The sequence below is a fragment of the Gracilinanus agilis genome, chromosome 4, assembly GCF_016433145.1.
Source record: "Gracilinanus agilis isolate LMUSP501 chromosome 4, AgileGrace, whole genome shotgun sequence".
NCBI classification, from domain to species: Eukaryota; Metazoa; Chordata; class Mammalia; order Didelphimorphia; family Didelphidae; genus Gracilinanus; species Gracilinanus agilis.
Genome location: NC_058133.1, coordinates 18,495,738 through 18,511,833, shown reverse-complemented (window position 1 = coordinate 18,511,833; position 16,096 = coordinate 18,495,738). Strand labels below are relative to the sequence as shown.

Here is a 16,096-nt window from a genome sequence, read left to right as displayed (position 1 = left end):
GTAAGTGCTTAATAAGTGCTTGTTGTTTGACTCTTGAGTGACTTGTCCTGCTTGGTCCCAGACAACAGAACTAGAAGAAATGGATAGAAGTAAGGAAGAGATACGGTAGCTCGGTGGGAAAGACCAGTGGATAGAGCACTGGACTTGGAATCAGGAAGACTCATCTTCCTGAATTCAAATCTGACCTTAGACACTTCCTACCTGTCTGGCCAAGTCACTTAACCCTGTTTCCCTCATTTTCATCATGTGTAAAATGAACTAGAGAAGGAAATGGAAACCACTACAGTATCTTTGACCAGAAAACCCCAAATGGAGTCATGAGGAGTCATCTACGACTGAAAATGTTTCTTCAACAACAAAGGCTGAAAAGTGCGTCGCATGTGCTATCCTACTAAATTCCTGGAGGCAATGCAAATATCTTCATGTAAGAAAATATTTCCTCACCATCAGAGCTGTCCTAAGTACAACGGGCTACTTTAGGGTACCCTGGGCTCCCACTCAATGGGCATCTTCGAGCAGTGCTTGGATACGATGTGTTTTTCGTTCAGAGCGAGATCCTAAGTTTCTAGACTCCAGGCGAAGGGCTCTGTCCACCAACGTGTGTCACACTGATTTCATACACTACTGATACTTATGACTTCCCTTGCATGGAAGCCCCTTCTGTAGGGCAGTTTAAAATGGTGGTTCATTGACAAGAATGCTACCCTACCTGCACCCACCCGGCTCTCCCCACAGTCTTTGGAGAATGGGGGTGGGATGCTCCCCAGAAGGTGGGATTGACCATTTCATTAAAGATGAGAATGTGGCATCTCCCCTCCCCTCGCAGAAGGACTTTTTCTTTTTTCCCAAGAGGCTCTGATGGGCAAGCAGGGTGTTTACCAACTCTGAGCTCCCCCAGCCTTGAGACTAGGACAAAGAGTCCAGATCCATGAATGCCGTCTTTTATTGGTGTGGTTACAGAGCTTCTATGTTCTTCCCCCCAAAGCCCCTCACTAGCCTTTGAGAAGTGACGATCAAATGGGAACTTTTAGCGTATAATTATAGCATTGCCTTTGTGGAGAGAAAGAAAAGAAATGATTAAAATGCTATTTTACAAAATACTTTGGTTTTTGTTGCTGTTGTTGTTTTAAAGCTCCCATTGTGTGGGCAAGGAAGAAAGAAGCCCATCAGTGTGCTCATTGTGTTGTCTAGACACACCAACAAAGGGGGTAGCGTGCTTCCCATTTGGGCAGTCCAGCTCCCGTGGACAGAAACATGAGTTTGGAGGCCAGCTTCAAAGAAAGCCTTTCTGAGGAGGGAGATATTAGAAGAGGCCTATATTTAGCCTTTTGTCAGCATTTCTATAATCAATTCATTTAAGTGGTGGTAATTTCCAGCTTGGCCACAGACAGAGGATTAAGAGAGTTGCTGTTAGAAGCAAATTATTTGGACAAATTAGAAAAATCAGTTTAGCCCTTGTTGATGCCAACACTGAGAATATCCTTAATATCTGTGTAGCAAATTCCTACAGCAAGGATGATTTGGACTGGATCTGTCATCCGATTGGTACTGGGAACTCCCAGAGGAGGAAGTACCTTCTACCAATGCAGGTCACAATGTTCTCTGTGACTCTGAATCTTAGAACAGAGCTCTGTCCTTTGAGTTCTACAGATAGATTTCAAGAGATCCAGGAATTTGAGTAGAAAAAAAATACTATGTCTGTCTTTCAATATAGTTGGTTTCCTTTATAATTCTATTATTTTCTCTGGTGCAATTAGAAACATTATTCTGAGAAGGGCTCCTAAATAAAGATGGCCCCTGCCCCCTAGGAACTTACAATCTAATGGGGAAACACCACAAAGGAAAGGAAACTGGAAGGTGGAAGGGGTTTTTTGCTCCGTCTTCCAGTCTTCCATTCAGAGGGGCCCAAGACAATGGGGGATGCTAATAAGGAGGGAACACTGAGGCTGAAGCCATCCCCATGGTGACAAGTTTCTTGGTGATGAGCTTTTCCTCCATGATGGTGGATAGTGTTATAAGGAAGAGATGGTTATAGTAAATAACCCTATTACAATAGAGATGAGGAGGGGGATGATAAAGGTAGAGTAAAATCCAAAGAATACAGCTAAGAGGAAATGAAAAATATGTACACAAAAAATGAGAAGTTAAATGACTTGCTCAGGTTCACACAGCCATTAGACAGCAGAGGTGGGACAGACACTCGGGTCTTCTCAGCTGGTTCATGATCCACTAAATTAGAGATTCTTAATCCTTTTTCTATTAGGGCCCCTTTTGACAGTCTAGTAAAAGCCTTTGGACTCCCACTAAGAATAATATTTTAAAATTCATAAAATAAAATACCTAAGATATCAGAGGAAACTAGATATATTAAGATACAGCTATCAAATTATATTTTAAAAAATAATATTATGGACGTCAGGTAAGGAGCTGTTGTACCATGCAAAGATTCCTCTCGGAGGAACCACTATCATCAACTTTAGTTGGCTTGGCATTTCTGGAGAATTTGAACTCTCGAAAATTGCTTTTCTAAGCATTTTGTTGTTTGAGCCTAAAAAACTCTGGGAAGGGCAGGTGCCATTATGATCCTCATTTTACATAGGATGAAACTGAGATTCGGGTACATTAGGTGACTTGATTAGGGCTCCATAGCTAATAGGTGTCTGAAACAGTATTAAATACAACTGATCTTTTGAGTTCTCTCTATTCCACCAGGCTAAGAACATTAAGAGATCCCTCACTTCTAGAAGAGGGGAACAAAGATGCTGCTTTGAGTTATTTCAGTCACTTTGAGTCCAGCCATTTTCCAGCTCTATCCCAAGAGAATGCCTTGAAGGCAGGGACTGTTTTCATTTTTTAATTTAGCACAGTGCCTGGCAGGCTGTTGTTATTTGTTGTTCAGTCCTGTCTGACCCTATTTGGGGTTTTCTTGGCAAAGATAATGGAATGATTTGCCATTTCCCTCTCCAGTTCATTTTATAGATGAGGAAACTGAGGCAAACAGAGGTAAGTGACAGGGTCCCCTAGCTAGTAGAATCCAGAGAGGATTCTACTAAGAGATTCAACTAAGAGGAAATGAAAAATATGTACCCAAAAGATGAGAAATTAATGGACTTGCTCAGGTGCAAACAGCCATTATATACCGGAGGCAGGGCAGGGATCCAGCCCTTCTCAACTGGCTCATGATCCATTTAACTGGAAATTCTTAATCCTTTTTGCTATCAGAGCCCCCTTTGGCAGCCTAGTAAAGCCTGTGGACTCCTATTAAGAATAATATTCCTAAATGCATAGTAAGTGTCTGAGGCCAGATTTGAACTCATGAAGATGAGTTTCCCTGATTCCAGGCCTGGCTCTGTGCAGTATGGCACCACCTAGAAGGTCGACAGGCAGTCGAATCCTATTCATACATCCTCCTCATATAGGCTAAGTGCTATGGGTAGGTACAGAAAAAATGATAAATAAATTATTGAATTAAATTGTATGACAATGGGCAGGTCATTTAAACTTAGGTAAGCCTTAGTTTCCTTATTCGTAAAAGAAAGGCGCTGCCATTTTCCCTGCTTCCCTATGTATAGTTAGAAATATCTTGAATCCCTAAAACTACATGACCCAAATTCCCTTTCTGTGTTACCTACAATGGTTTTCCTTTTGTCTATGTTTGCATGGCCACGTTTTTATAAGTTCTGAGGCTCCGCCTCATTCTTCCTCTTTTTCTCTTGGGAGTGGGCTGGTTAGCTAGTTCCTTTTGTTAGTTTATTATTAATAAAACTTTATAAAATATAATAGTTTGCTTATTAATTTTAATCTCTACACCTCGTAGGGTTATTTTGGAGGAAAGTGACTTCACAACATCACCATCCTTAATGATGGGGAGCTCAGAATGCAAAACGAGGGCAAAGAGGTAGAAGTCACCAGGAGATAACTTTGGACTTGTCCACTAAGAGCAGGGTGACCACAGAGGGACAGCTCAGCATGGGCTGAGCACCCAAAGGAGACAGAGAAAGACGGGAGCAGAGCTGATGTTCGGGGTACCTGCTCCCGAGCACCAAGAACAGAGCCTTTTTGTTCAAGTCTCAGAGTACAGGGATACGTGACAAACTTAAGGTAATGGTACAATATTCTTAGACACAGAAATAGAAGGGCAGGTGGGCAGGGGGCTCCATCAAAAGCATTCCAGGGTTAATTAAAGATTCTTAAGATAATAGCAGGAATAGCAACAAGAGCTTGAAATAGCAAGCACTGATTTTAGGATGACTGCTTCAGGTACTCTTCATGAGTACATCCCAGACGAAGGCTTCTTGGGTTAATCGTCCACAATTAATTTATTTATGAACTTTTTATATATATTTTCATAAATTTTCATTCATAAATTTATTTGTGAATTAACCATTTATGAACTATTAACCCATAGAGGGATCCTCAATTCATGTATGTTCCTTACATTGCGATGGCTGGATTAATACTTTTGTTTTTTATTTAATTGCTTAATTAAGAAATTTTTTCCATGGTTTTATGATTCATGTTCTTTCCCTCCCCTCCTTCCACCCTCCTCCTATAGCCAACAAACAATTCCACTGGGTTTTACATGTGTCATTCATTGATCAAGACTATTTCCATATTATTGTGGATCAATACTTTTGCACTGATCTCAGGGTGACAACTTTAGATCATTCATGTGTACGTTATCCATTATGGCATCCCCAGTCTAGGGGGAGACATCCTGATAAAAAGGGCTAGCCCCAAATTAATTGAATGACCTTTGGAGGAGTGGGTTCTGCCTTCCTGGAGTAATCCAAGCAATTGCTGGATTGCTATTTGTTATTTCTGTTGTGAAGGATCATCTCTTCAGGTAAGGATTAGAACAGGGATGTCCTTTGTAACTGTGAAATTCAAGAATTCTGTGACATAAAGAGATTCTCCCCCACATGAATTATCCCAAGTCTTAGGAGGGCTTTTTGCATCTTCTGTGGAGCAAAAATCCATCTCCCTATAGCATTCACCTACCCATCCTTCTTCTGTCCTTTGGAGCCAAACAGAATCACTGATACCTCTTCTTGGAGATGTGGTCAGTATTTGAAGACAGATTTATGGACCTCTTCAGTTTCCCAAGGCTTCTCTTAGACATCCTCAGGCGGTGTCACTAACGACACTGTGTGCTTATAACTTCAAAGAGATATAGTTCAATCTATCATCATCATCATCATTATACTTGGTTTGCAGTTGGAGTTCTGAAAATTCCCACATCATAGCTGGTCTAAGGTTTGCAAAGTGATTTGTATTCATTATCCCATTGGAATCCAGTGTAGCAAAATGATCACCATGTTAAAATAAAAGCTTTTTAGTTCTTGGAATGTTTGCGTTAGCAATAAAACAAGAAGAAAAAAATGAAAGGCATAACATCTACAAAAAGGAGACACAATTATTCCCATTTTCTGATGGCATCACGGTTTATATAGAAAACCTCAGAGAATTAGCAAAGGAATTGAGATAATTAAGAGCTTCGGTGAAATAGTAGGAATGAAAATAAATACACAAAAATTGTCAGCATTTTGTTTCCAAATAGAGTAGAGTTCTAAAGAATCAAGGGATATTCAGATTAAATAATTATATAAAGCTTGCTATTATAACGATATAATTTAAATAAATGTGTTTGGGCCTTTCTGTGAATCTAGACTAATTTTCAAATTTTCCACACTATGCTTTTATTTCTAGCATTTCTAAACATTGTTGGGAACAGTTTTGTAAGATGTTATGAAATCATATATGAAACTATGTACTCTACATTTCACCTTGTATTGCTTTCTTCTGTTTAAAATTTCTTGTGATCTTCTCTCTCTCCTCATTAAATATATGAATTCACACATATATAATTTACAGTATACATGTATGAATACACATACACACACACACACACACACACACACAGAGTGCCTTTCACCAGACAATGGAAGCTGCTTATCGAAATGTTCCTGACAAACTTAAAATACTGACATAAACATTATTTCTTCAATTTTCAGTAGAAAGTCAGGCAAAAAAGATAGAGAAATCTCAAATATAATAACAATAAAATGCACAAATTTCTTGGAGTCAAGCTATTGGAACCCACTGAAGACAAATAGAATCATAAAATGCTCTTTAAAGAAATAAAGGTAGATGGGGATATCCATTGCTCATGGTTGAGCCACATGATACCAATATAATAAAACTGAAAATACTACCTAAATTAATTATATTATTAATTGAAATTAATTAAATATGTCATTTAATTAATTGAATTTTTAAAATATATTATTAATTGATCTGGGATAATAATAATATTAATATATTTAGTGCTAAAACAATTGTTCTGACAGGAAGTACTTTACAAAACTAGACAAAAGGATAACAAAATTCATTTGTCAAGGGGGAAAAAAATCTAGAATCTATAAATAATTGGAAGGGGGTAAGTAAGGACAATATGGGTATTTCCAGAACTCAAACTGTATTATAAAACAATAATGTTGAAATCTATTCCTAAAAATAGAAAAAAATAGATCAGTGAAAAATACTAGAAAAGCAAAAATTAGAGACAACCACACTCAGTAACCCAATATTAATAAACCCTAGAATATAAAGTACTTATGGGAGAACACTTTAATTTGATTTTTTTAATGGGGGTGGGGGGAATCTGGAAAGCAATTTGGCAAAAAATGAAATGAAATAAAAGTTTGGGAGAGTGTCTTATTCATGATTTGTCTAACTCAATTATTACTTACTCAAATATAGAACATTATATCATTTTAAAAATTGGAGATATTCTTACGACTGACTAGTAACCAAACAAGAGACAGAAATAATTACAAAAATAAAGTAAAAAAGAAAATATAGCACTTAGTGTGAAATTTGAAAAGCTTTTACACAAATAAAAACAATGCAGCTAGGACAAAAATGGAAAGAAAGGGTAGCGAGTAAGAAATCTTTGTATCTGATGTTTCTGTTATGGGTCTTATATAAAAATTCCACGGGAAATTAAACTAAATATCTAAGGTCACAAGTCGTTCCTCAGTAGTTAAGTGGTCATGGATAGTAGGTCTCAAATTTTTTGGTCTCAGGATGCCTTTAGAGTCTTAAAAATTATTGAGATCTCCACAAAGAGCTTTTGTTTATGTGAGGCATGTGTGTTTTTTCATGTATGTGAATTATGCATACACAAATACATATAATCATATTACATTTGTACATGTTACCACATTATACATTGAAGTGTTTTCCTATTATTCTAAAAATGATTTTGACTTTGTGAGCCTCCTGAAAAGAGCTTGCTGGTCCCGAAGGTTCACTGGACCATCCATGGAGAACCCCAATCTAGAATATAAACAAAAAGATCTCAAATTAAGGATTGTAAACTATTATTAACAATATGAAATACTGTGCCAGATTGCAAATAATCAGCAAACAACCAATTAAAAACTCTTCTGAGGTTTCACCTCACAATCAATCTGGTAAACATTCACGAAGGACCTCCACATGTCAGACACTGAAATTAGCTCACACGCAGGGAACTGACAAAGATGACAGAATAGGTGAATTGTCGGTGCTGGGATGGGGAGTATCACATGTGGTTTCAAACATGGCTGTTATGCCAGCTGGTTTTGCTGAACTTTATATTTTTGTCTAACCTTTGTTTCGGGGAAGGGGAAGGGAAAGAGAGTTTCTAGGATTTGTTTATTTTTTTCAGATACAAATGATATAAAAAAATTTTAATTATAAAATTTTAAATATTGAGTTTGAAGGCATAATGGACCAACTGACTTTTTTATTTTCTTAAACTCAAACTAATCCAAGTCAGAATGTTCTTATTTGCAAACTATCTCACTCTGGTTGTGATGGTTGAGAACAAAAGCCTACTTTGTTCTGTGTTTGTTGTTTAACAGGAGGCCATGGCAAGAATGGGAAAAGTTGGGAAAGTTGTGTTCCCCAGACCTGAAGAGAAGAGGTAAACAACCGTTTTTACATGTTTCTCGTGCTTAGAAATCCATATCACTCCCAGAACAATCATATTAACTGCTTTTAACTCGGTTCATTTGTTTAAAAAAAATGAAATGTACATGGCACTGTGCTAGGCACCAGGATCCTGTCTTCATGGAACTCATAATCTATAGGAGGGGAAACAATACATGTCTCCAGACACATCCATTGCAAACAAGGGCATTTTAGAACAGAAGAGAGAATGAAATATGGTGTTTTAGGAAAATTTGGAGGAAAAGAAGATAATTCGAGCAGGAGAAGACTGATAAAGGCTTTGGAACATGAAGTGAGCCTAGAAAAGGCAACAGGGCTTGGGTGGGCAGACATGAGTAAAGAGACCGAGGAATTATTCAGGGCATGGGCAAAATTGCTGGCCCAAGTGCTCAGCATAGAAAGATCCTTAAATATGGAGTTAGAGTCAGACCATCATAAATTCAGAACTGAATGGAACATTCAACATCTCCTCATCTAACTCTCTCTTTTGAAAAATGAGGAAACTGAGTCCAAGATATGTTAAGAAATTTGCCCATAGTCACAAAAGGGTTAAGTTCTGAGATGGGATTTGAACCTGAGGCTTCCTTTCTTCAAGTCAAGTGTTCTAGCTTTGGTGCTTTAATATTATTAATAAAATTTTATTATTTTGTTATTAATTTTAATTTTATTATTATATATTTTGTTGTAGTATTATGATATATTATTATATTATACTTTTATTATGAAATTAAAATTTTATGATTAATAATTTTACTAATATTATTAATAAAATAAAGTTTCTAATAGTAATAATATAACCAACTGTGACAATTATGATATTTTAATAATAGCTCTTTAAGGCTCACAAACACTTTCCATGTTATCTCAGTCAGTCCTTACTTGGAGGTGGATGATAGGTTTCCTCCCTTTTCACAAGTAAGAAAAGAGAGGCCATGTTTGGGGAGTGAATTGTTTAGTGTCACCCAGAGGAGAAAGGTAGGATTTGAGGTCAACTTTTCCTGACTCCTCTTCCAGGGCTCTTTGGATAGTCTCTACCTCCTCGGGCTTAGGACTCCTTATTGTGTAAAACCAGGAGGTTGGATTATTGACTTGTTTTTCTTTGTTGTTGTTCAGTTGTTTTCAGTCACATCCAGCTCTTCCTGACCCCATTTGGGGTTTTCTTGACAAAGACACTGGAGTCGTTTACCATTTCCTTTTCTAGCTCATTTTACAGATAAGGAAACTGTGATGAACAGGGTTAAGTGACTCGCCCAGGGGTGTACAGCTAGTTAGTGTCTGAGGCCAGATTTGAACTCAAGAAGAGTCTTCCTGACTGTACCATCTGTCTGTCCCTATTTGGCCTCCATGGTATCTCTCCTCTCTAAATCATCGCTTCTGTGATTAGCTTTATCTGTGCCTTCTGGGATCTGATGAATGAGAGAGAATTCACTGATCAGGCACAAAGAAAGGAAAGAACGAGCACTCGTCTGCTTTGATCTGGTTGGCCACCAGAACTCCCCTCTGAGCCGGGTGAGTGGCTCAGCTTGGAAGCTGGAAGCCCAAGAATGTGTGTTACGTCTGTGATTATAGGAAAGAATTTTAGATTTGGAATAAAAAACACGCTCAAAGTAAGCTCGGCCCAGAAAGAAAAAAAATTCAAATTTGTAGCGACATCCGAAAATCGAGCTAAGAATCCCCCAAATCCTGCGGCCAAAAGGAATATCAAAGGTCTTCTGTTGCTACACGAAATCTGACTTTCTTTGGTAGACATACAGACAGAAGGGCACTTAATCAATAGTTAGAGACATCTGATCAGGGGAAACTCGCTCTTTCTCCAGGGATCCCATTGCCCTGTGGAATAGCTCTGTCAGAAGACTTCCCTGCACTGTATTTTTTTCCTGGAGAGTAAGCTGGTAGCATAATGGAGTTAGAAAAGGAAGCCCGGGTTCAAATCCCAGCTCAGCTTCTCTCCAGCTAGATGTCTATAGGCGAGGCACCTCGACCTTTGGGGGACTTTTTTTCTTTGTAAACTGGAACTAAATGATAACAGCAAAAACCATCTATCAGGGTCATAAGGAAAACATTTTGTAAATATTAAAAGCCCCGTAGAAATGGAGTTTTCCTAGAGGTCTGTGTGTCCATGTACACGTATAAAAGGGAATATTACATGTTAGTGTATAATATAATATCACATATTATCATATTATATTATATAATTATACATAATTATATAATATCACATATTGCTGTCAATTTACTTATATATATGTATATATATATATATATATATATATATATACACACACACACACACACACATACCTCCATACATGTATATGGATACTTCTATGTGGATATACAGTGGACCGAAGCAAGATCTGGCATCAGGAAGACTTGAGTTTGAATCTAGCCTCAGATTCTTACTAGTTATGCAACCCTGGTAAGTCATTTAATTGCTGTCTGCCTCGGTTTCCCTTTCTATAAAAATGGGGGAAATAATTGCACCCACCGCCCAGGGTTGGGATGAGAATCAAGTGAGATAATATTTGTAAAGTGTTCTGTAAATCTTGAAGAACCTGAGAATGCTCCTCCGACTAGAGGCTTTGTCTGATGCTTACCCACATTTAGAAGATGCCTGAAGGCATACAGAGGGCTTCCATCACAGCCACCCTTGGGGGAGACCTCAGGGAAAGAAGGGGCACCAGCAGTTTGTAGGAGAGGAAGGGAATCTCTGGGCGCGGAAGGGATCTCTTCTTTTAGCAGGGGGAAAACATACAAGTTGTCTCTACCAATAAAGAATAGCCAACCACCTCAAGGTCAGGGTCTGCTGTACCAGTGCCTTTGGATCCCCAGCGCCTAACCGAGCATCGAGCACAAGCAGTTGTTTAATCAAAGCCTGTCAATTATTTGATTGATTCTAGCCCAGAGCTGCCTCTTCTGACCCACTCAAAAGTTTCAGCTGAATGGGATCTCACCCGTTAGCAGACCAGAGCTTCTCCTCTTCTCCCAGTAGCTTTTCCAAGAAGCCAGGAATGCTGAGCAGAAGGAAATCCAAAAAAACAGGCTCTGGCCCCCAAAGGGCCTTCCTAATGTAGTCTCTGACATTTGGGACCTGTGAGACCTTGGGCAAGTCCCATGACCTCCTTTGGCCATAGCTTCCTCGACTATAAAATGAGGAGAGTGAAGGAAATGGCTTCTGAGGTCCCTTCCAGCCCCAGATCTATGATCTCATGATCTTGAGTTTTTATTTTACTTATTCAATATCTTGGATATATGAAGTTCACTCTGTTAACTTATCAGGACAGGAGTCCTCCTAGTCAATGGATCCATCACAAGAATTACTTCAGCATCTTCTGTGTGCCAGGCACCGTGCTCCATGCTAGAGATACAAATATTTGATCCAATGAGATCTAACACTCCTTCCTCTCTACTGTTCCATCGTTCTATAAATATCTTTGAGCAAGCCATGAAATGGCACAAGAAGTGTTTGGGTGCCATCTTCAGGCAGGTTGATAGTTTTGCAAGGAAAGGAAAAATCTCATTTTTAAGTCTAGAAAAAGTCTTTGGGGAAATTATCATCCTCTTCAGAGGGGATGGAAATCAGTTCAGAGGGGCCTGGTTGGGCGATAGAAGGCCTTTCAGAGGCCAGTGACTCCAAAGTCTTCATTTTATAGCTGAAGCTCAGAGAGAAGAATGAGCTGCCCAAGGATGCCCTCCTAGTAAGTGTCAGACAGAACTCAAAGCCCAGTTCTGGCTCTCTGGAGCCGCTGCTCTGACACACACAGAGGAAACATGGAGTTTGGAGAAAAGTTGAAAATTGGTGAGTTTTTTTCATATTAAACATATCAGCAAATCTCTATCTTCTCAGGAACAAGTAGCCTGTGGGTGGGACATTAGCTTTAATCTGTGAGAATAATCCAAAGTCCACCTGCCCAGAATACAAGCCTTCAGTGCTTTTCCAGAGTTTTTCTGAAATCCTGTGACTAATCAGCAAATATTTCTTAAACTCCACCATGGGTCAGACAATGGTCCTAGGCTCTGGGGAGACAAGGTTGAAGGATGGAAGACTTCTTCCTTGAAAGAAGCTTCCATTCTAATGGGAGAGCCAATAACTAAATAGAAAGTATTTGAAGCATAAATAGAAAGAGACTAAACACAAATACATTCAAAAGAGTTAAGTACGAGATAGCTCAGGGTGAAGAAAAACCTCAAAAGATGGTCATTGAACTGTGTCTTAAGAAAGAGAGAGATTCCATGAGATCATGGTGAGAAGACCATGGATTCCTGGAAGAGACAGATGTGGACAATACAAAGAAACAGGCTGGGGATAGATTGTCTGTCTAAGGAACAGCCAATTTGCCTTCATCAGGCTGGAAACTGAGGCTGGGGCCAGGTTGTAAAGAGCTTTCAGAATTAAACAGAGGAGTTTCTTCTTGATCCTAAAGGTAATAGAAAGCCAGTAGAGTTGATTGAGAGAATGACATGGTCAGATCTGCAGTTCAAGAAAATTATATTGGTGGTGGCCAACCCTTTGGGGAGGAGCGTTAGCTGAGTCCCTTCTCCTACGATAGACACAATCCATCTGTAAGGCCATTCTGACCCCTTCCAGACTGGTACAGTCTGCCAGAGCCCAGGGTCGCTTCTGCCCTCCCATCCATTAGACGGGAAGCTTCCTAAGAGCAAGGACTGTGCTTGACTGTCTTTGCATCTCTAGGATGTAGAACAGTTCCTGGCTTAGAGGAGGTACTTAATGAAGGCTTGTTCATTTGACTTGACCAGGAAGCCTCAGAGATTGATGTTAGTGGAAGGATCGGACATCTGGAAGCCCACCTCTGACTGTAAAGGTCATTTTATCCCCTTGGATCTCAGTTTTTCTACAGGTCAAATGTAGTGTCCATTCAAGGGCATCGTAAAGATAAGAAGATACAATTAATGGCAGCATGCTACAGTGGATAGAACCCTGGATTTGGAGTCCTGGAGGGTTCAAATTCCACCTCTGATACTTGCTAGCTGTGTGATCCTAAGGAAGGCGTTCATGTCTCCTTGTGCCTCAGTTTCCTTATCTGTCAAATGAGGGAACTGACTCCATGACCTCCCTGGTCCCTTCCACATCTATAGCTATTATCCTATGTAAAAGGACGTTGAGTTCATTGAAAAGATGGCGGCACATATGCCCGAGTTAAACTGTTAGTTCATCAAAAGTTGTGTGCCAGTGCCATCAAATATCAAATGCCAGATCAATGTAGTGGCACATTTGTCATCTTCCTCGAGGCCCCTGAGGGGAGGAAAGCCCAGTTGGCTTTTGCTCATAGAAGGGAATCTCTTAGTCTAAAGCCCAGCTCCCTTGACTCCTGGTCCAGTGCTTTTTGTTGGAGTTTTCTTGGCAAAGGAGTGGTTTATCATTTACTTCTCCAGCTCATTTTAGAAATGAGGAACCTGAGGCAAGCGGGGTTAAGTGACTTGTCCAGGGTCACCTAGCTAAGAGTCAGATGCCAGATTTGAATTCAGGAAGATGAGTCTTCCTGATTCCAGGTTCAGTATCTTCTCCACTGTGCCACCTAGCTCCCCCAGCACTTTTAGCAAGTTTCAAACCACTTTTTTTTTTTAATATTCTGTCTACACTTGTTCTCTTTAGCTATAAATATCCTGTTGCCACATAGGTCTAACTCAGCTTTGTGCTCAAAGATAGGTATATACCCCGCTTTAGATCTGTGTCCTTGGCAACCATGGCTTCTACATTCCCCCTGGCTATTATCAAGCCTGAACCTGACACCATTTTCTGGTTATCTGACCTGAATTCAATGCTGCTTGTCATTCAATCTGCCCCATTCCCATAAGCTACACTCTCCAGCTGGCCACCTAATTAATCATTTCAGTTAATATCATTATTCTCATGTTTTTTTTTCTCAGAAATAACATATTGTATTAAAATTTTTCTTTTTATTAGATAAATGTCACCTTTTCTCCAAAACTATCCTGCTTGAATTTTATATTTGTAAGAGCTTCAAGTCTTTGTTTGTCTTTCATTGTTGAGTCATTTCAGCAGCTTCTGACTTCATGACCTCCTCTGGAGTTTTCTTAGCAAAGCTACTGGAGTGGATGGCCATTTCTTTCTCCAGTTCATTTTACAGATGGGGAAACGGAGGCAAACAGGGTTAAGTGACTTACCCAGGGTCATACCCTTACCTAGGAAGTGTCTAAGGCTGGATGTGAACTCAGGAAGATGAGTCTTCCTGGTTCCAAGCCCAGGACTCTATCCACTGCACTACCTAACTGCCTCTCATTTGAGTTTTAATATATGTTATACAATATTAGCATATTTTAAAAATATATTTATTTCAGTCCTAAAATATAAATGAAAATGTTATCAGGATAGGGAAAGAGCCTGGAGCTGGGGTTTCAATGGTAGAATAAAACTTCCAGATGATGATTTTCCATCAACTAATGAAAGCCAACATAATCTCTCCAAGTTAAAGTCTCAAAGAACTCCTAGGGGCAGCTAGGTGGTTCAGTGGAGGGGAACCAGGCCTGGAAATGGCAGATCCTGGGTACAAATGTGGCCTCAGACCCTTCCTATCTGGGTGACCCTGGACAAGAAACTTAACCCCCCATTACCTGGCCCTTACTGTTTTTCTGCCTTGGAACCAATACATAGTACTGATTCTAAGAAAGAAGATTCAGAGTTTTGTTTTATTTTTTAATTAAATTAATTTTTAAATAATTTAAATAAATAAATGCTTTGCCTGATTATCTAAATATCAAGGATCTAACATGTCAGCAGAGGTCCTGCGATAGACCTAGGCCTACCTCATTATCATTCTCTCGCATTTAAAACAACAACAAAAAAAGGGTATCTGAGTGATGCTATGCCTATAGTACTGGATCTAGGCTCCAGAAGACCTGAGTTCAAATTAGCTCAAAGACATTTATTTATTAGATGGGTAACCCTGAGCACTCTTCTTAACCTCTGTCCTGCCTCAATATTGCTCCTCTGTAAAATTGGAGATAATAGCACCTAAGCCCTAGGTTTTTGTGAGACTCAAAGGAGATAACATTTGAAAAAGCATTTTGCAAACTGGAAAGTGCTATAAAGATAATGTTCTTTTTTTTAAGGATCAAAGAGATTTTATGTTTTCTTGAGTATAAGCAGTGTATAAAATATTTTATTTGGAGCTCATCTGATTTACCAACTTCCTTTTTTAAATACAGATTTTATGACAAAAAGTACAAAGTATTTTTGAAGCTCGTTCAACACCAGAAAGAATATGCCGCCATCATGAACGATGACGTCTGAGCTGGGCTTGGTTTGGCCAGAAATGTTCAGATGTAGAGTCCAGTCTCTCATTCCCTCTACTTCTGTAACTTTTAATAGGGTAAGACCACTCCTGGGTCACCTTGAATAAAGATGCCTGAGATATGGAAAGCTGCAAGTGGAGTCTTCCATTTAAAAGTGCACTGCATGTCTCTACTGGCTGGGTGTGGGTTAGACGAGATGACCACCGAGGTCCTTCCCAACTCTGAGAGTCTCTGATCGGGCCACTGGGTGATGAATTCCTACAAAAAGTGTTCAAAGAGTCCAAGAATGAAAACAGATTCTCGTGGATATTTCAGACAGTGGCGAACGAGGGCCTGGGATGGATTTGTTGTTGTTGGATATTTTTTTATACCTAGTGGCCATTTCATTGGCTGTCACCAGTTTTTGACCAATGAGAAGTTGGAGATGTGGCTGTGACTTTTTAAAGGATCACAGTGGGTGCAACTATATACACACAACTATAATTTCAGTCCCTAGGGGGGACCCAAAATTGATTCTAGGGATGATGTGTGTGTGTGTGTGTGTAAGAAAAACAGAGGGGAGAAAAGAGGATGGGAAAGAGAGAAGGGGGAGGGAGGAAGAGAGTGAGGAAAGAATGAAAGGAAAGAAGAAAAATAAAGAGATGGGAAGAAAAAATATCAAAGTTGTTTATTTTTAATATGCCTACTACATGCAGGGCATTGGGGTTAGGTTTGGGGGGATAGAGAAGAGAATACATACAATTTCTGCATTCAAGAGCTTACAGTCTTATAAAGGGACTGGAGACTAACAGAAAATATACTGCAATATACCATATCAGTGATA

General features: G+C 39.3%; 1 protein-coding gene across 1 annotated transcript in view; it reads left to right on the top strand.

The window, feature by feature from the left end:
• The window catches only part of FGGY (FGGY carbohydrate kinase domain containing), a 572,506-nt gene extending 557,102 nt beyond the window's left edge, over positions 1–15,404 (top strand). The window contains exons 15-16 of the mRNA XM_044673617.1: positions 7,911–7,972; positions 15,187–15,404. Of these exons, the coding sequence (XP_044529552.1) occupies positions 7,911–7,972; positions 15,187–15,271 (147 nt within the window). The 3' untranslated portion in view covers positions 15,272–15,404. The remainder of the gene's footprint in view (positions 1–7,910; positions 7,973–15,186) is intronic.
• The last annotated feature ends 692 nt before the right edge of the window (positions 15,405–16,096 follow it).